The sequence below is a fragment of the Diuraphis noxia genome, unplaced genomic scaffold (assembly GCF_037042655.1).
Source record: "Diuraphis noxia isolate RWA-SAM2 unplaced genomic scaffold, SU_Dnox_SAM2 contig0004, whole genome shotgun sequence".
Lineage (NCBI taxonomy): Eukaryota > Metazoa > Arthropoda > Insecta > Hemiptera > Aphididae > Diuraphis > Diuraphis noxia.
The window spans coordinates 30,650,752-30,674,470 of NW_028301714.1; the positions used below are offsets into that span (position 1 = coordinate 30,650,752).

The window sequence follows — 23,719 nt, forward strand, 5'->3', positions numbered from 1 at the left end:
ATCATAAACAAAATATTCAAATATATTTAAGAAAAATTATTCTGAATTTTAAAAGTTGCCACGCAAATAACCGGTCTCACTCATCGCAATTTTGCATAAGATGTTTCTAAAATAAAATACTCCGTTTTTGAAATGAGCTTCGTAAATCTTGGACGACTAAACCTGGTCAAATTTGTATTTGAATTGAAAATTAACGAAAACATATATAAATCCTTACCCTAACGAATCAAGATAAGATGTTTACGATTGAGTCAGCAGATAATCTGTCAACCCATTTCAAATGTTGATAGGTAATATAATATTGATTGATTGAAACCCAACACGTTACCGACAAATTTCGAGCAAAAAATAATTAATTAATTATTCTATTTTATATTACTGTGTAATTCACCTGAACTGTTTTTGAAAATAAAACCTGAGAGGTAAACGTGAAATGTTCAAATTATTGGAAAATGTTAATGATGAAATGATTCACATTATTCACAACTTGATGGTTATGATAGTTAGTCCATTTGACAATCAAAATCCAATTGATACAAGTATCGATGTTAAATATTATATTCTAGACGCATAACATACAAATCACTACTATATGCACTAAATTACAAATTATACTGACATAATATGGTGGTACATTTTATCCTTTGCGAATTTCGCATGCTTGACTTTTTGATCACAGTTATATAAAACATAATATATTTTAAATGTTATTTAAACTAAATGTATTGAAATAACAAAAATAAGTTATCTTTTACGAATGAAAAAACATACCATTTACATTTTTTAACAACCTTTTTTTATGAAAGCAAATTTATTTGAGGAAACATTTTTAATGTTTTTCATTAACGAATATTATTTTTATACATATATATTTAAAACAGTTATATTTTATGAATTACATACCTACTTATAATATTGTGTTTCTACTACAATCAATAATGGATCGGATCGCGGGTTCAACCTGGTGGATACGGTAAGATAATAAAACAAAATATGTTACTTTCATATTAAATCTACCTTAAATGGAGGCATAGCATATCCAATTATTTAAAAATTATAAAGGATTATAAGAATATTTCATGTAACAAAGCGCGGTTTCTGGTCGATCACTATTTCAATGCATGCCAGCTGTATTTACCAGCGTTACTTGTGGGAAATTAATCCAATATATAATAATTAACACTTCTTTCTTACGTGAACTGATAACAAACAGAAATATTCAAGAAAGGTAATTAATCTATATTCTGTTAAAGCCTTAATATTTAAATAATAAACAAATAAGTAAGTAATTGAATGAAATGTGTTTATGATTTTAATATTATTAATAGCTGGTATAACACAACAACTAATTCAGTTTATTATTTAAACCTTCCTAGAATCGTCAAAATAGGTAAGTTATTATTTTCATGATTCTATATAAGCCTCAGCAGTATGCTTTGCTTTTTATAATATCAAATATCTGGGTAGAATACAATTGCGCGCGTACCCTTTTGGTTTACGATTACGCGTATTAAATACGATTACACGATCGTGCAATATTGCCAAATTTAATAACACGATGATACAAATTCTAAGATAATTATTGTCGTATTTATCTGATTATCTCATATTTTATCGTAATTTTGAATTCCCACCATATGTATGTAGTTGAGTTACCTACTAATATCTTCTGTAATAATATCATTCATCATCATGGAACCAGTAAACAAAGTACGTGTGATTTTGTCCGAAAGAAGAAAACGTTACTCTTGGTAAAAGAATTTAAATATCGTTTAATTAATAAATGAAAAGATAATTTTATGAAATGGAGATGTACCAGAAAAATGTGTTCAGCTACTATACTAACAAAATCGAATTCCACATTTATATGCATTTTATGATTTGTTCGTCTATTTTATTCTTAATTGCATTGAATCTGTATGAATTTTGACTAAATTATTATTAAAAACTCTTAGATCAAGCAAAATTAAATTACCTTCAATTTTTGTTTTTTATACTACCACTAAATTAAATTATGCCTAGTTTGGCAACATCGCATGAAGTTATACGAGCAATCGTACATATATCTTACCCAAAATGTATGTTCTATATTGTCCCATTAAAATGTGCGCAATCGTATTATGAAAAAGGTAAAATGCGCGCAATCGTATTTTACTGAAATATCTGTTACCTGTGGCTTCTATTTTAGTACTTTTATGACCCATACGGTATCCTAAATGATATGTGTGTGTGTGTGTGTGTGAAATTTAGTTCCAGTCAAAAACTGTGAATTTTCATAATACGTGTTATTTAAATGTGACCCGACCAATAATATCCGTGTTATCTGACTATCCATTATTATTATTCTGTTATAATCTATCTATAATATATGTTTTCAGTTTTATTTCAGTTTAAATATTCTCGATTGATTTTGTTAAAATCGATAAAGCATTTTTATTATTAAATAAACCTCGTTCATATACTTTTCCTCTAATATATAATATATGTTACTTAATTTTACATTTATATAGAATTATCTAATAGCTTTATAAGCCTAAATGAAAAATAATTATGCAACACAAAAAATCATAACGATTACTATTTTATTATCTCAGATAATTTATCTGTAACCAACAAATCCTATATCGAAACAAACAAATATTCAATTTTCGTGAGCTGAAACAAAATCCATGTGAGAGTTACTATAATATTATGACAAAATATAAGCCATAGGGGTTGAACAAATAAAAGATAAACATTATCCGAGTCTCAAGGAATCTATTCCAATAATATCTTAGGTCCAATAGTTTCTGACCCAATATAATATGACAAAGAAGCAGACAAACATTGAAATATTCATTTATATTTATTTGTATAAATAGATACAGATAGTATTTTAAGAAAGAAATACAAGTAGGAACTACTACATACTTTGTATATTTTTACAAACTATTAATTTTTAATTCCGCTATTTATTTATATAAAGTAAAAATACTTTTTGATTAAAGGAAATAGTGTTACTATTATCATTATGCGTTTACTAACATTATAACATAGAAATGCCGTTTGCGGGATGTAAGAATTGAAGAATATGCACCTGCGTTTCCATATATACATATACAGACATACCACATACAGTATCATGGTATTTTTTTTGTACCCGCGTGTTAATTCAAAGACACCCATTATAATTTTACTAGGTGAAGTAGTCTCATTTTTGGTATCTATACCTATGTTGAATATTATTACAGTGAAACCTCCTTTAACGGACACCTTTCAATAGCGGACACCTCCAATTAATAACGGACGGAATTTTGGGAACGATGAAATACACACTCACTGTATTTCCCTTCTTAATAGCGGACACCTCCAAACAGCGGACGACGTTTAAGCGACCAAGAGTGTCCGGTATTTAGAGGTTTCACTGTAGCTGGTTTTGTACATATCACAAAACAACTATATTATCTTATTGAAAAGTCGATGAGTGACAATTTTTATGAAAACTATTATTACATAATATTTAATACATCAGTATTATAGTGATCTGCAGTCACATAGATACAACTCGACACACATTAATAGCATATACTCGGGTAGGTACTCACCTAAACGTCATATATTTGTGCAATTGTTGGTCGGCCGTTGTCGCCGACCAGTTAAATTCCAGTTGATTGCAGCCACCTTCGGCGGCCGGTTGACCACCACGAGCGAGCAGTTTTCCGTTCACGGTGATCGTATAATTGTACAGCGTCGAGGCGGCTGTCGTGCAGTTCATCCTCACTGCAAACAATACGATAAAAATATAAACATTTTATTTGAGTTGATGCACAGTAAAAATGACAGCAGTTTAGTAATATACAAGATGTCCTATTAGCTGTAGACGGGAACTCGCCAACCGGATAAAAACCAGTTTTTTGTCGTTTTATCCATAAACTATAAAAATTATTAAAAACCAAGAAAGGTCAACATTTTCAGATAAATAAACTCTATAAAATAGGTATCTTAAGTTTTTTAACATTTTTACCAAAAAATTAAGTAAAATACATGTAGCCCTTGTATATGTGAGTCTAAAAAAAAAAAACAGATTTATGATATATTTATTATCTCTGGATATATCGCAATGGTTAAATCCTCGTAGGGCACCCTGTATATAGGTATCGTGAAGTGGTCCACAAAACAGCACGAGATAATATTGCGCAGAGACTGCAATGAATGCTGTAAACGCGTGTTTGTCGAGCGTATTACATATTTTAATATGTATATGTGTATTATTATGTTACTACATTATTATACACCAACGCAAAATCGTCCAATTCGTAAAATAGTCGCTATTTTTCTGGACCATTTCGTGAAACTACCGTGTCGCTGGTACAATATTCATGAAACGGCTAAAAGACAACGTTGTTCTATTTTCCAAACGAAATGGAAAAATTTCAGTTCTCATCGTAAACAGTGGTATTGTGACCAATGACTCTGACACATCAACTAAATCTATATTATTATTAAACATTAAGTATTTACATATTTTTAGAAATGATATTGAAAATAATTTTTTTTTTATTATTATTAAATGAGCCCTCGGCAGCATTGGCCATTGGCGGTTTACATAAGTTTAGATTACATTACATGTTAAATCAAGTTACATATAAGAGAACTTAGTTTTAAATTTTGGATTAGAGATTAGGTGTCGGCAATGGCTTTGGGATGATTGTGGAGTATTTCGGCAAGCGATTCAGGCAAGTTGAGACTTGATTGGATATTGTGGTATATACGGCATTCGGTGAGTATGTGTTTTTCACAATTTTGACCAATTCTTAGTCTCGTTAGGATGACTTCGAATTTTCTGGGTATTTTGACAGGAATTATTTGTATAATTTTTGAATAAACATATTTAATAAAAAATATTTTTTAAATTTTAAGCTTTTATAGTAACATAGTTGTAATTCATAATACTATATATTATTACTATGTGTCTTGTACTACAATGAAATCCTCTAGATGAGGAGTTACATAGATCCGAAATAGTTTTAATTCTATTCATAATTATAACTCTAAATGAGTGTAAAAAAACAAACAATTATTTATATTAAGAATAAAAATTGAAATTTACTCGTACCTAAACCTACATAAACTTGTACCTAGGTTTTTATTACAAGGGGTAACGAGGGGTTACAAGGGGTAATACGTTAAAAAGGTTGAAAAATCTTTCTGTACACGACATTATGATATAATACAATATAACATAGTATTTATTTATACGTATATGAACAAGAATATTCTGATTTAAAAATAGACTAATTTAGCTTCAAATAAGTCAAAATATTTTGATAATTTTAACATGTATATAAATTAGGAAATGATACAATAAATATTTTATAAAATTGTTAAGTATCTAAGGTTATTCGTTTTTGAAAAAAAAAGAAGACATTTTTTTAGGAGAATTCGTAAAATTTCTTATCCATTTTTATAATAATTTGCACATGTTTGACTAATGGTACATAATGATACTAATAGTAGTTAAATAAACATCTAGTGAAAATTTTAAGTATATTATATAAGATCAATTTTGTCAAAAACTAATTTGGCGTAAAATTCTCATTTTTCATCATTATTTTTTTTCTTGATGTTTTTAAAATCTACTACGAATAATGAAATTTTACTTATCAAAAATACTACAAGATTCACTGTTTTACCAAAAGTTGAAAATCAAAGAATTATTTCGTCTACTTATCAAGTATTCGTGTATACATAAACTCACATCATTGTAAAATGAATACAATCAACGCTCTGCTCGGAATCTAAAATGAAGGTCCTTGTGCAAAAAAAGGAGATTGTAACGCCGCAGAAATGAAACAGTAAATGGTATATAAAATTAAGGTATTTTAAAATAATAAAACGAAGTCTTCGACTTAACTCAAACATTTAAAATCAAATCAAAATTAGAATATATGAATTATTAAAGGATATAATGCGAGTAATCTTGCAATCTTACTTGGTAAATTATGCCTTATAAATTTTTACTAACCAAATTTATGTATTACCTATACATAACATTATATCGAAGTTGCGCCATCACGAACTTTGTGTTTAATTATGAATTACCGTTGCTGTCTGGCATCAGTTGTAACGTTGACAAAAAGTAAATTTCATGAATCAGGCAATTTCGCATCTGAGTCGTTACGCATTAATGTAGGAAGGTAAAAGATATTTCGCGATTTGTGCTGGGACCCTGGGGGGTGAGACGATAGTAAAGCGACGCGAGATAAATAAGGATATTTTCTCGGGAAAACAGACGGCGCCAAAAATCTTGTAACAGAACAAAACAAAAATTATATACACGTATATACACTACCATGGAATGGCGGTTGTTTTGGCGTCAACATCCGGAAAAGCAAAACCATTTGTCATCCGGCCGGCGAGGGGAGCGGTGCGCATCTGTAGTAGCGAGGAGTATAATTCTTTGGATAAAATATCAAGGCACGGGATTCTCTACTTTCAGCCCTTTCCGACACTCATATAATCCACCTCAACCCTTACCCTCCCATTTTCCCGGTCAAGTTTAGGTCGGACTTAAACAACTACTGTGCCATTAATACAATAATAGCAATAATAGTTGTTATTAATCAGTATAAATAATATTAAAACTACAATAGTATGCTCTACTATAATAACAGTTAGTTGTATATTATTATTATTTCCTATCACATAACGCTAAGCATTAATAATATTATTTACGTGCAGCACGCTGAATGAAAATTCACTTGTGCCGACACCAGCGGACGCATATCGATCATCGGACGACGTGTTAGCAATAACAGCTGTATTATATAATAATAATATATAATATACGAGTAGGCGCCGTCAACAACGCCGCCGCAGTTGCGGTTGGTTCTTGACGAGTCCCAATGGGGACGGGGCCGAAGGTATTTTTTAACAAACACATCTCACTTATTTTTCCGTCTATAGATGGACACGAAAAGTAAGTAATTTTATGTCCTCTACATTTTACATACCGATATATGAAATAATATTTATTAAACGTTTTATTTTTTTGATGGCCAAAAATCAAAATGAATATTTTAGAGTTATTGCGTAGATATTCACACTTATCCATCATCCGTGGTGGTCGGGCGACCCACGCATCGGAACTACCGCTGCGTCGTGTATATTATTTTGCATACATAGCTTGTCGTACCTCCTGGCAATATTATTATGTTATCGAATTATACAGACGTGACGATTCTATTGAAATGGGTCGGTATGAGGAACTCGAATTCGGACGAGTGCCATTAAAATGTCAACGAGTTGTATATTATTATTATTATCATGGTTGTCCTAATCGAATTATACAAATTTTTCGCCCATGTTATGCGTATATACATAAATCCAAACACATGAAAATGTAATTTCGTCATCGTCGCTGTTTGTTTTGTATTCAGTAATGGTCTGCGTGTACCCATATTATATTATAATATAATATATACATGCATTGTATATTTGAGAGATGCAGGTACGCACAATTATTACAATTATTATTATGATATTATTATACACATTCAGAACGGCGACCTTACAGCCGTGGTTTGTATGTTTAATATAGATTATCGGATTCGGCTACGAGTTTGAGTACACCCCGTTTAATTATTTAATTAACAATATTATTAATGCTATTTTGGATGTTTTACTATACAACTAATATATAGGTACTATACCACTACTACCAGCCACAAGTATATGCTACGACTTCTATTGCCGCACTCGCCTACACACTACACGCATATATGTATGAGCAGCGTAGGTATATATACATGATATCATATATATATATATATGTGTGTGTGTGTGTGTGTGTGTGTGTGTGTGTACCTTTAGTATACGTTTTAACCATAAAAGGTCAAGTGTAAATTATAACGGGGGGGGGGGGGACAGAAGGGGAATCGTTGTTTGTAAGTACACACATGGGTAGTGAACAACAACGGGCGCGCGTTTACAAATTCTGCCCCCGTTAACCCACAACCATTTGGATGTATACGACCGTGAGTATATAATGTGATACTCTAACTACAAGTCCCCCGCCACCGTACCAAAAGGGGAGCTTTAGTGTTACTCTAAAAGAGAATATTTTTCAATTCGTGATGGGAACAAGTTCGTACGAAATACTTAAAAAAAACACACGTTTTTAGTTCGTCACAGATGCACTCCCGCTTGCCGCTATATCCTCTCGCTCAAAATAATAAAGTTTGTTTATACTTTTCCAGTTGATCTCGGCTGTGAGATAATAGTATAGAATAATGTTAATAACTCAAAACACAACACAATAATATTTTTATTATTATTTTTTTTTTTAATAATTTATTAAGGCTTCAACAACACAGGTTTTTAGCCTACTTTAATCAAAATGTATACAAGAAAAAGAAAGGAAAATACAATAATATTATATCGTATACTTTTATAATCAACTCACCCGGTGGCCACTAAAAAGCGTTATTATAATAAACAGGAAAATAATAAAAATTATGCTTATGTTGTGGTAAGTAAAACAATCGCGTTTTTAATTCTTTCTAAACATCACGGAAAAGCGCTTGTGCTTGATTCCGTGTTTGTAAATCACTGTTCTAAAACCAACTATTATTCTAATTAACCACAAAAAATCAAAAAATACCTCATATGAATATACATCATTCAACTATATTGTAATAAATTGTAACTAATAATGGACTTTTTACATTATTATTATTATTAATTATTTAAAAAGTACCTACATACACCTACTTTATTCTTAAAATAACATTAATGATAAAATTTAAAAGTACGTAAGTTTATTGTATATTTAATACTTATAATCTACGATGTTTATAATATAATAAATACAAATCACCATTAATTATGGTAATTAGTACGCTTTAAAAAAATAATGGTGAAAAGTTGAACATTTTCTTTTCATGGTTCACAAGTTTCTTTAAAACATTTTTATTATTAATTTTAAATGTTTACAAAGTAAAGTTTTTGAAATATCTGTACATTTGCTTTCTGATTAAAATATTTAACAGCAGCTACACTTAGCGATTAACTTTGCACAAAGAAAACATTGTACCTAGATTTAAACGCTATGATCTGGAATCAAATATTATTAACAGTAAAAAAAAAAAAAATAAAGCGTGTTTAATATATAAACATTGAAAAATGTTTACGTATTATATTATAACATTACATACATTTTTATTTTTATTTCTAATTATTTTGTGGAGAATAATGTTGATCTTTTCAATAACTAAAACTCGATTACAACTATCTCCCATATTGTTTATTTTAACAACGTTGGAGACTGGAGTAACGCTAACGCACATTGAGTGCATTAAGTGCCATCTATACTAATTTGTCCATAGCAAATCTTAAGCTTTGAGAATCAAATAGTACAATATTGTAGGTATAACTACATTCATGTGTCTATAATAACGAAATTACTCAAATGGGACAAAATACTATTAAAAATTGTATTTTATTTACTGGATATAAGTAAATCGATCACAGTGCGTATTGTGTCAACGAATTTTATTGTTATAAAATATTTTTTATTCATAGCTCTCACTAAAAGAAAAAATATACGAAAAACATTATTTCCATTGTCATGTTATTGTTCAAAAACGTGATTGTAACGTAACAGTCAGCAAAAAATGTTCGAAGTATATATTATTCATCAATTATTTTCTATCTGACATTTTGATTTATTATCACTGTACTTATATAGATTTTTTTTCAAATTTTATCTATAAGCTTAAAGTTATGAAAAAGATATCATATCCATAATAAACGTTCACAACTAAAAATATTTTCGATTAATTTATATAGGTTGTTTAATATGTACTTATATTCATATCCAAATCGCCAATAAATAATATGAACAGTGTAATTTGTTATTGTGAACATTTTCCAGAACCTAGAATTTCGCGTGTGGGTGTGTCACGAGTGTTCTTCCATTTTTTTATTTTGTAAATCTAATATACATTATAGGTTCCATACACACCTATAGCTCGCATATGCAGTCACAGAGAGAGATATATGAGTGGGTAATATAAAGAAAAACGTATTATTCGCTACAAGCTACAATGATATATTTTATATCCGATAACACTTCGAGTTATGGTTGGAAAATAAAATCATATCGGCTGGATGATAAAAATACAATTTACCATTTTATTTTATAAAAATGTTATTTTTAAAAGTAATTTCAACAGTGTTCCTGATCAGAATTTATTATATTATTCAAAATTAATTCAAAAATCTAAAAGTATCAAGGTGAAATATATTGTTATTGTGCAAATACGGAAAATGTTTACATATACTTGATAATTTTTATTTTTTATCTTAATATTCGATGCATTACGGTTTTTCACTGTTTATGACATCCGAAATTATTGACTATATTAATAATTTCAGTATAATATTAGGTAATTCATAAACAAATATTGAATTCTGTTGTAACTTTGCCAAAAGTCTAATAATTTTGATGCTGTGAAATTTTATATTCTAACTTCAAATGTTAACGCAGCAAAAATGTTTATTTTAATTTTAAGAATTTCGTAAGTTCTAATCTGAGGCTATGATATAATTTCGGATGAAACTAAAATAAGACAATGATGTATAAGACCATTCACTTTTTAATATTTAATACTTTGTATACGATATAGGTATTTACAATATGCATATTTTGTTCTATTAAAATATCTAGATACCAGATAAGGTATATCATTTGAAAATTTTTTTTTTTATGCCAAATTATTAAAATTAAATAACTTGAAGAAAATAAAATCATCAATCAAAAAAAAAGTATCTATATTATATGGACATCCGGATTAATATGTCGTAAGAAAAAGACTATAAAATGTAATCATTAAATGGTATCAAGACTTAAGTTTAAAACTAAGTTTTAAGTCAAGAATGATTAATGTCTTCTGAAATACATTAAATATTATTAGTAAATATGGTATTGGGTTATACTTTTACGTTTAGTTTTTACTACAAACATTTCATAAAAATAATGTTAATAATTTCAAAATACAAGTTTAGATTTTAAACGATTATTGATTTCGCACATTATTATTATCGTGATGAATATGTGTTATTTCACAGTACCCAGGCAGGTAGAATAATATTTTTTTGTAATTTTCCGTCCAGATATATTGGTAATGGAAAATGAGTCGCTAACATAACGCGGTCGAGAAGCACTTGTATGCATAAAGCAAATAACAATGATAATAATAATAATAATAATAGAAACTATATGGGTAAACTCTCGTAGATTAAAAATGTTAATCTCGCTTAAATGGTTAAATGGCATAAGGACTTTATGCCACACGAGTGAAAGTTAAGTAATGTACCTGTGTTTTATGCAAAAACTAATTAAAGTAAAATTGTTTGTGTATATTTGTATAGTCTATAAGTAAATTTATTAATTATATGAATAGCATATATTATATTTAATTACTAGTATTTTCTCAATTTGGAAAATTGATATAGTTTTTAGTATATTTCATAAAATTACTAACTGACCAAATCTACTAATAAAAACCGCTCCAATATTATACATTGAAGTAATTAATGTTCTTATCCAAAACGTGGTAGTAAAAAAAATACATTATAATTGTCAAAATTAAAATTTTTTATACCACGAAAGTGGTTAAGTCTAGTTATTTTAGGTACCTAGAAATATTATATTATTAAAAGTATGTTTAATAATACTGTGATCACAGTTTAATATTGATTTTACAAAGGAATCTTTAGAATACAATTTATTATGATTTGTATCTATTATTTTATCTTTTCTTATTTGACTAGTACAGTAGTACATTTTGTATTGTAAATTATAATATAAAATATTGTGTACATTTATGTTTTACTTCTTTCACCAATGTATTTTACAAATTTAACAACATTACAATAGTAATTATATGAAATAATTTAAACTATTCTGTGTTCTACGAGTGTGGATTTGTGCAAATAAATGCCTTTGGTAAATAAGTACCACTCTTAGTTATCCATCTATGTATATCGTCCCCTATCCCGCTTCCTTTTGGTAGTTATATATACGAGTAATTCTGCAATAATTGGATAAAATTTGTTTCACACGTTTTCGCTGATTTAGGGAAATGAAAATCGAAATTGAAATAATTCGATGGTATAAGATCTAGAATTCAATACGCGTTTCAAATACTTTCGATAAAACAAGAATAAAAGTCCAGTAATCGTAATTATTATTGTTAATAATCAATCATTTTTAATCAGTCCAGATATCAATTGTCGGTGTATAGTTTATCATAGTTTTCATTGTCTTCAATACAGTTTAAAACGATGGATATTACATATGAGTATGAGAAGATGCATTGAACGTTATAGTGGTTTACACTAGTAAAATAATCGTGAGAATTGAATATTCATTATTATAATTTTTAATTTAGGTACCGACTTTGTGGATATTTGAATTGTATAATGTAATACTTATTAAATTGCATAACTTCATATTTTATAATATAGAACATCAGTAGCCATTATATTAACTGCAGTTTATAGTTATAACCTTTATGTCCACTAGTATACTTTATAGGTACCCGTGAAGACTTAAACAATAACGAAATATGTTTAAACGAATTTAGTAGCACTACAAGTGATACTGACAACAGATGTTGATAAGCTTTTTACACTGTCTGTACGTGGATTAAAGTAGGTACTTAGAACATATTTATGAAAATATTATTATCTTTCTTCATCGTTCACTCAATCGATTTTAATTCGTAAGAAAATATATTTTAACATTAAATAAATAATAATATATGATTTGAAAATAAAATCTTAAAGTCTTAATCTGTTTTGTTGTTATAACAGCAACAGTTAAATCCGTAAGATTATTGGAAGCTGGTACATCACTAGCAAGAAAATATAATGCCTAGTGGATGTTTGACAAAATAAAATGTGACCAACAAAAGAAGTAAAAAATTTGGTAAATAAAATTACTTATATTCCTATGTCCTATATGTATTATACTAAATAATTAAACTATAAAAATCTAGAGACATTATTTCTAAGATAATGTTGGTCATTTTACAGTCAAACCACAGTATATAAATTGTACATCTTACAGTAGATGATTACAATTAAAATTGAAAATAAATCTTAATGTATCTATCTTATTCAATATATCAATATTATAAATAACACAATGTTAGCGTATAATTAATAAAAATAATATTTAGGATAGGTATTAGAACGACGACAAAGAATAATGGAAATTACATTTGTTGATTAAATATTTACTGTCTATAAATAATTTCAGACTGCAATCATTATTAAATTTAAAGTATGAACTCGTTTTTTTTTTTAGATACAAGTGATACAACAACTGCAAAATAAAATAGCATAATCAAACTAAATAAATTAGTGCAAAATAGTATTTTCTTTAGCTGGTATTAATAGAAATTTTTTTACAATATCCGAGATAATGTACTGTGCAAATAAATATCGTGCAGATCGAAGGAACTTTAGGTTTATGCACCTTTTATTGTTTATATATTGGTTTCACAGTAATGGCATTTGCTTTCTATTAAATTTTCAAGACTGAGAGTAGTTCAAAACTTTCATGTCTGAGCAAGTGATAACAATTGTGTCCACTATAACGTCTATAACCAACCTATATGTATCTTAACTGTGAGCTGTGTTTAACGAAAATAAAATTTTACTATAATTGTGACTCATAACATTAAATGGGAACCGCTGACCATAAGAGTATTTTTCTCTTTTTACGTTTATTGAACTCATGATAATTCAATCAGAATATACATTTCAATTAATTTTAACTCAAATACTAATTTTTTCGACCTTAAACCGTGCATGAATTCATCAAATGATTTTCAGAGAATGTTGGTATATTTTAATATGCTTAGACTAACCATTATGTCTGTCACGTGCAATGAAAACAATGATTTGAATCAATGAACGGCTTTAAAATTTTATTATACACTGGTTCACTTATAATCTTTAATTAATAAATATTACATATATTACATACTGCCGTCGGGCAGAGAGCGCGATATGTTCGTTACGCCGTTCGTATTACTACTGTAGATCAGTTACTATAGTGAGAATATCTACGCCTTATCGGAGATATTCATGATAAGCGATGAGCATATCGAACAATGTCGTTAAAGCATATTATAAAATTTTATTTTATTTTTCATACAAATTTAAAATAGTTTCTATTATACATGGACAAGAAGTTTATTTGCACGCATCAATATTGAACTTTTTGAAATATATAATTGTATGGCTCTTTAAAAATGTCTCACTTTGAACAAGTTACTTTAGTGACTATATTTATATTTTTTTTCTATGGAATACGTGTATATTTAATTTTGTTTTTTATTCAAACAACAATTTATTTATGTACCTAGTTATTATAAAAAACTATACACATACTAATTCAAAATTACCTGTACGAATTGTTGCTGTTTTTCTATTGGGGAATTTAGTATAAAACAAATATGAATAATTTACATAACAGCTTACATTACTATGTGTTTCAATTTATTTATTCAATGTACATACATTTTGGTCTTAAAATGGTAGAAAATAAAAATATATGTTAGTTATAATATCATATATACAATATAATATATTTAAATCTAATATATCATTTAGTTTTTTGATTTTTAAACAACGTGGTTTATATTTATATATATTTTTCATATTCAACATAAAAAAGTTTAATTTTTGTTTTCGACGTTCGGGCATTATGTTTAATGAAAGAATAATGTAAAATCCTACAATATAATAATAATAAGTCATTTTTATATGTCTAGACTAAATTGACAGTGGAGCCATAAAGATAAATTATTTTTAAAATCTTATTTTTTACGATTGACATGAAATACATATGAAGTTTTTCCGTTTTTTTTTTTGAAATTAAAGTGTGAACAACTTAGCATAATTTTCTAGTTAATATATATTTTTGGTACGGGTATTTTTTTTAAATTGCTTTCAAGAACATGATACTTTTATGTTTGGTTATATTGAAATTTGAACATTTTAAATCAATTGAAACAATTAAGTCTTATCATATCAATATGATGTAACCATTTAATATTATTAGTACCTACTATTTAAAAGTATGATTTTTTACTTAATATTCAATCATATTTTATAAATATAATATAACGAAAATAATAAATTCATACGTCAGATTTTACACCAAAGGGAAGTTTGATGAAAAAGTTATCAAATTTTTATTATTTTAACTGTACTGATTTTCCTCATAACCCATGAATTATCGATAACCGAAGCCTACCTTGATTGTATTTTTTTATGATTTAGATCCATGATAAAAGTTCTCTAACTTATTCAGCTCTCAAAAATACAACCATGTTAATATTCATACAAGATACATATTATGTAAACACATGTGAAGGAATATGTTACATGCGTTGTCATGCATAGCAAGATTCGAACTAAATATATAATATGTAGCATAGATAGCAAGTTTCATTGAGTAACATATCTAAAAAAAGGTTAGTATGCTAATTATACAATTAACTAGTAATAATAAACGTACGTACCTAATTACTTAATTATATCATATGCTTATTATTTTATTATTTGTCAACTATAGTACTTACATGGGTTGTTGGCATAATGTTTATGTTGGATGTGTTAATTAAATTGTTTATTGTTCATATTTTTAGGATTATAAATAAAACAAAATAAAAACGTCTGACCCCGTTCGTATGAATGTCATAATTTCGAAAACAAAATACGTATTATATATATTAAAACTCCACATAGATATAAAATCATTAATCCAATTAATAGTCTGTTAAACTTGTCAACTTGGAAATGTACGGATAGCTAGTGTACACTGTACACAATTTGTGAGTGTATAATATACTAAAATCTAATAGTACGAGTATACTCTTCAGTCCTCGTAAATATAACTTGAATCTAATAAACCAGAGATATATTATACCTATATTCAATTTATTTTTCAAGCTACGGAAGAATAAAAAAAAATATATTATGTTAAAATTGTTAAACCAATTATTATTCCTAACATGTAATTTAATATATATTAAATGGTTGAACATACACCTAAAACAGTATAAGTGTTCGTAATATGTATATATTGTACAAAGTACATAGTAAATACACAGAATGGAAAATGCTAAAAAATACGAGTGACTGGTTGGGACAATTTGGATATAGGATGTATGATGGTCTTGATAGCCGATAAACACGAAAAAGAAAATTAATAAAAAGAAGAATTCATTTATAGTTTACCATGATAATTAACTTCTGAAGAAAATACATGATATAATTCTTTTATTGTATAGGCGTACTATAATTATTTTATACCAGTTAAATTTCTTATATTGAGCTTTACAGTTATTAATTTAAATTATTTTCAAAAACAACTTTTGTCTTAAAACCAACGAATTTATAATTATTTCAATTACAATTTTACAGGTTGCTCATAAATTCACAAAATAACAACTTAGCGAAAACGACTTATAAACAATAGAGTGATTTTTAATGGTTATGATTTTTTCAATTAAAAATTCTAAAAACAAATATAAATTAAAATGATATTATCATATTCAGTATACTGCCATTTTAAGATAATTTTTAGGTACATTATTTCGTCTATAAATTGTTCTATTTATTGATTATACTCCAAACATAATTTTCTACATTTATCAATAATCATGACAATTATGTGAAAAATAACTATATGACAAGTATATAATAATTGTTTTTCTTTAAAAATCGTAAAAATAATATCTATTTCATATACCTAATTTATTTGTTTTTCTGAGTAAACGTCAAAAATAAAAGAAAAAAATGTTCACGATCAGACGTGTGTTTTGTAGCAACAGATGGCTGTAATGACATTATGCGAAGGACGCGTATTATATAGGATCGACGTGGAAGAATATAAGTACATAAAACGCAAAACGTGAAACGAATACATATAGGCATTTTCAGGTCGATAAACCTATATGAAAAACGCGACTTTTATATATTATTTATTTACTTTTACTAGTTTTTGAAATTACAAAACCGTCAGGCGATCACGCGTAGTGGTAGCTTCGCTCTAAAAAATCACACACACATGGAGCAGAGGAGACGTTCCTATATACATTTGTCTATGCGAGGAGAATATAGAGAAATAAAGAGCTCTGAGAGAGAATTCAGAGGCGGCTTTGTATATATATTAATATTGTATTTGGTACTGTGTTATTCTTCGCTTTCAAAAATAGAAACTCGATTCTCGAAACTGGGATTTATGTTTTAATAAATAAATATTATATAATAATATTAAAACGTACGATTATCAGTTTAACTGGATTATGCAGATTAACTGTATCTTGTATTTGAAGAAAAAACCACACATCACGTGGCCCTCATTCTTGAACGACAGTTGTACATACTACAATTCAACGTGATGCTAGAGGAGCTGTGCCTACTTGAAAATAAATGTTTGCTCATTTGAAATTGTTTCAGAACTGTGTCTGGCACAAATGATGTAATTAGCTTTCTGTCATTCTACTGAGCAATCATCAGTTAAACTCAGCCTTTAATAATGCATCAACAATTCGTTCAAAAAAAAATATATATAAGAAAATAAACAAATCATAAAAAGTGTACTGCAGTTGACAAAAAATAGAAGTACTAACAAGTTTGAAATTCGATGTATGCGACATGCGTCTCATGTTAAGCCGAATTCCACTCAAAATCTTAACCAGATGCCAAGTATTTAATACGTATATAGTAGTTCGTGTAGGTAGTTAAAACTTAAAACGCGGTCAAAAATTCCCTTAACTAGTTGAAACATCTTCTCATTTTACTTAACTAAAAAAATATACATAATATTATGAATTTTGCTATACTGTACCTGTTCTACATCTTCCAAAGTATTACAAGTATAAAATATAATTATATCAAGCATTGTTTTTAAACATATATGTCCTGAGACGTCACAAAGCTTATCTATATTTAGCTTAAATGATTTTGAATAATTTATGTTTGCTTAAATTTAAAGTAGCTTAAATCCCATACTGCTAACATAATCTTAATCTATTATGATATAGACAAAAAGGAATTTTACTAACAATATATTATGTGAGTTTATATTATAGATTTTGTTTGTATAAAATAACTAAAAAACTTTATAGCTATCGGTTACATCGATAACGGAGAAAGAATATTCATCGTAAATTTGACATTAAGTAGATAAATTTCCGATGAATACAAAAAAGTATTTAGATTATTTCTTTACTTAAGAAATACCTACGATAAATATGTTCTGAAGAATATATAATATACTCAATACTCATATACTAGCTATTATAGTTTATTTTAACAATTGATAATTCAAAATTTTTTTATTTATTTATTGATTATGATTGAGTTATTATAATACAATTAGAATAAAATATTGAACGTTTATGATAATACCGATCATTATTTAATGAGATATCATTTATGAAATTTAACATTTTACTTCATATTTTAAAACGGAATAAATTGCAAAATTATGATATTTACAACAAAGCGCATTATTTATACTATACATAATTTATACATAATTAATAATTGTCATTCATACTTTTATTTAAATTTATAAAAATACTATATATGACTGTCATATTTATACACAAATTGTAAATGGAGTTTTGCTCCGTATATTAATAATAAATAAATAAAACAAGGAATATTGTATTGAAATTCAAACATCATAATAAATATAGTTATGAAAAGTAATTCTTGTTATAATATAATATTAGAAATAATAACACGTGAAAAAATAATTAAAAAATAAGAATCTACAATAGGTAGCCAGAAATATTATGTATGCACATATCTAATAATAATAAAAATACTAGTTTCGGGATACTATGACAAATTATTAAATGGTGCGCTTATATAAAAGTTAATTTTAAAATAAAACGAAAATGAATATATTCTGTCAACGACAACTCTGGTAACATTTAAACGCACAGCAGGATATTTTGCATGGGTGGAGAAAGCTATTTTTGTTCATAGAAATACATTTTTCTTAATTAAATATATGTATATGATTGCGTAACTACTTATTTCTCTAAGTTATATTATACAAAACCTAAATATCACGTTTGATTATTTTGAATGCACTGCATAATAAGTAAGGACTATAAAAACCGCTAAGGTAACACTCAAACATATTATATTTAAAAAAGAACAATGTTTAGCTCTAAATTAAAACAATATTAAAATGACAAACGAATTACATACATCATAAATCTTATGGAATCATTACCTAATCTTAAGTTTTAACATACGCAATATTACCATCATAAAATCCTTATTACTAAAAAACTAATACTCGAAAATTAATTCGAATTTATATACATACCTACATGTACATCAATATAAAAAACTCATATCCTTAACAACTTAAAAAGGATGGTTCTCATCAAAAAATTTATTTTGGCATATGACACCTCTTAAATTGCAAAAAATATGGTTCTTAAGTGTACATGAAAATTCCAAAAATCATTATTTGAATAAGTTGATTATTAAAAGAAAATATGGAGGTGAGCACGCTTGGCGAATCACTCTGTATACTCATATATAATTAAGAACCAACTTTAATAAGCTAAATAATATACTGAAAGCTAGGTAGTTTAAAGACTTTAAATATTAATGTAACAGTTAAATTTAATATATTTTTTAAAAAATAGCTTTTAATTAATAATATAGTTTAAATCAACATATGAGTGTAGAGTGTATTCTGTACATGACAAGTATCATATGCATAATTAATTTATAAAAAGTATAACCAAACTATAATAGTAATAAATACTAAAGTATGTATAATTTTATTTTAGAGATTGATTTATGAAGACTTGATATATTTCTGGTAATCAGTAGACTATTAATAACGGATATTTGTTTACAACTTTGAATTAAATATAACCTTGTAGAAGCCTCAACAATGATAAATTACCATAAATGCAATACAGTATTAAATAAAAAGATATATCATGTCCAAAACAAATTTTTTCAACGAAAATATTGCCTTTTTATTTATTGAAGTGATACATTTTTTGATTGCCCATTGATAATTTATAGACTTGAGGGAAATACAGAAATAACTTTACATTCAATAGGTTTCAATTGTGAAATCCCAAAACATAATACATAAAACCATTTGAACGTGGTGAAGTTGTGACTGTGATGAACACGATTAATGTTTTTAAAGTAATGAATATATGTATTGTTCTCTGGCATTTGTGGCACTATTTACATCATGGAATGACATCTGACGTGTATGGGATGACTACATTCTTGGAAGGAATTCTACCAGAAACCCATATTGCAGTGAAAGCTATTGTGATTTATTTTGACCACAAATGAGACGTTTTCACAAATGTACAACCTTTGTGTAATTGGTGGTGTGACCGTCTTTGCACCATCTAGCACACATTTTGACCGAGGAAAAGCATAGTCTGTATGCTATATTGAGTGATTCATTTTATAAACATCATCTCAAAAAGTATTACATTTTAAAAATATATTTTTTTCTTTTCATGACATGAAGTCATTTTAAGATGATATTTTTAAAAATAAAAGAATTTTTCATTTCAATTTTTTTTTTTAATTTTGAACAAAAATTTAATTGGTCATACTTACTTAAATCTTATACAGAGTAGTGGATCGACATTTAGGGGAATACCTATATCCTTGTGCCACCCATTCCATTCATTAATCAACATGATAAATTTTAACAATTAAAATAACCACCCTCATATTTATTATTCCTATACATCGAATAATCCTATGATAGATATAGATTTCAGTACATTTTTTACGAAGGAAGTCGTCGCGTCGGTACGCAGTGGAATTTTTTCACTTGAAAATAGGATTAATAATATTATTTAGATGATCCGGGATTATTGTTAGATAGCGTTTCATCACTTTTTCACCCCTGAAAGTCTTCAATGACTATTATCATTGTGTTTTTATTCAATAAAATGTCAACGTGGATGACGGCCATTTTTAGAAGATTATTCTCAAAGCTATAGAGACAAAAATATTTTAGGAGCACTATAACAGAAATTCGATTTAAAAGCAATGTATTTCTACACTGAAAGAAATTTTAGACAAAATAATGAAAAATCCGCATAATCACGTGTATCCGTACAGATTAATTATAATAAGGTTATTTATATAAATATTTTAAATTGTTCGGCCTCAAAAATGTTTGCCCATGGCGTATTATCATCGCTCACCACTCCCTCACGTCACTACCACCATACTATGGTCTTGAACTCTAATGTACGTGTTTAACACGTCAGCGCCGGATAGATAGATACCACTGATATGCGAATACGAGTATACGACCATATTTGGAGAATGTTGTCGAATTTTTTGTAAACTACTATAGATACATATCGCAGATTAAGTGTGTGAAATATATGAGATCTCGTTCTCGCCAAACGAGTTCCACGTGATTATATAGTTATACGCAGTACAGGTCATTCATAATGCAGCAGCCCCTAACGATAAGGTGACGGTGGGTGTAGATTCAGAAGAAAAATCACCGAAACTGAAGTTATATTGATAACGGAACGGTTTTAAACATCCCTAATAATAATAAATGTTAAGTTGGTAGTAGATAGATCGTGGAGTTCCGACGTGTATATATCGATTTGAGATGTATACAGTCTATTGAGATGTAAGAGCTGAATTAATATGTTCCTAGGTTGGCTATTTACGAGTACAGTGAAAAACTGTACAGAAATGAAAAAGAGGAAACTGCAAGTTACGACATGACAGAGAGAAATGCCTCGCAAGTCTATAGCGTTTGTAAGGAGAAAATTTATATCATCAGTATATAATGTTATTATTGTTATTTGTTACTATTATACGGGTACCTCAAAAGATGGCATATGATTGATAATATTTATAGATGTAAGATATTATACTAATTTCTTTCTTTTGGATTTTTGGGTTTTATTACCTAATGTGTAGCCTTATATCGCGTTCAATATATATCAATTATTAGACGGTTAGTTATTAGTCGATTACCGTGGACTGCTAATACATTTGAAATGATTTATTTTTGTGCAGAGAAATATTAGGCAAATATATGTGATTTCCAAACAAAAACAATGTTGTAATATAAATATACCAAGCTAATCTAAACTCTCAATTTTTAAATTTTGTGCGGAGGAATTCCGTATTGGTTTTGCACGATGATAATATGTTTTTTTTTCGTGCTATTCATAACTTTTTGGAGCAGTAGAAATGTTTAAATTTTCAACTTTGAAGGTAGTTTCTGAAAGCAAACTGAATCTAGTTGAAGAGTTGGTAGTTTTTTGAAGGTAGGAAATAGGTTATATTGTAATTTAAAAATGAATAACTGTAGAAACTTGCACTTTTCATCAAATATTTATATAAGCATTTTCTAACCTTATGTAATATTTTTTACTATTTATTATTTATTATAATTATTTTTAAGAAAACTTGGAAATATAATACACGCGACTCGTCATAATTCGTCCTTACAAAAATTAAAAATATGTGTACCATTTTTATACATTTTAAGCTCAAATGTTGACGAAAATAGATATTAAAAAAAAAAAAGATTTTGTTATGATTCCAAAAACATTATTCATTATGGATTTTCGTCGCTCATAATCGTTTCCCATGCAATAATTTATCATTAAAATTAGAATTTATTCAATCATTACATTGAGCAACTGAATTGCAAGATCAATTCGAATATCTGCAGTGTCACTTTTCTAATTTATTAGACTTTGAACTATTCGTCGTATTTAAAATATATTTTTTTTACAAAGGTGCATAGTTCATTTACAATAGTTTTAAAACAAAATTTAAAAAAATAACATATATGTCATTAACTCTGATCAGCTCAAATTGCAAATAATTGTAGTATTTTTTTTATGTAGTAACATATATAATTTATTATAAATAAACAATTATTGTTTATATATAGGTATATAAGCATATATTATTTATATTGGCAATAGTTTTAAGTCTATAATTTTTTTTCAAAGTTTGATAAGACCGCATTTTATTTCATATATATATATATATATATATACTTATATATACTTATATTATCTTATACTTGGGGAGATACTTATGTACAGCTCAATGGACATATAATTAATTTTCATCCTTTTGTTCGCTTTTTTATTTCAATAATTTATTAAATATATTTTTGGTTTCTATTTCACGATTCGTGAATAAAATAATACCTACTATCCATTATCCATTTATCCACTCCAAACTTCTTATAAAACAGAATACTCTTTTTAAATGTTTAACATGTTCATGTATATTGTGAAACGTTGGGTAAATAATAAAAATAAGATTACTTAATGTTATTAAACTGTCTTAAGTAGGTTTTAATTTGATAAGCTTTTAGTATAATTAATTGTTATGAAATTAAATTGTATGATTTCTCATAGGAAACAAAGAAATATACACGAATAATAAAAAAAATATATTAATTAAATATTGTAACAACTTTTGTACATCCAACTCAGCATATTGAATAATATTATAATATCGGTTTTTATAGTTTTATTAAAATATTTTTAATTAATTAAAAATCCGTATGAAAATATGTACGATAGCTGTTATCCTTATATAACATAACACAATATTTGCGAATATATGGTCGCGA

At 27.3% G+C, this 23,719-nt stretch overlaps 1 protein-coding gene across 3 annotated transcripts in view; it reads right to left on the reverse strand.

Moving 5' to 3' along the window:
- LOC107169593 (uncharacterized) overlaps positions 1-23,719 on the reverse strand; it is a 94,085-nt gene that overhangs the window by 46,993 nt on the left and 23,373 nt on the right. For all 3 annotated transcript variants that reach the window (XM_015519383.2, XM_015519382.2, XM_089225113.1), the window contains exon 3: positions 3,585-3,759. In XM_015519383.2, coding sequence (XP_015374869.2) covers positions 3,585-3,759 — 175 coding nt within the window. The remainder of the gene's footprint in view (positions 1-3,584; positions 3,760-23,719) is intronic.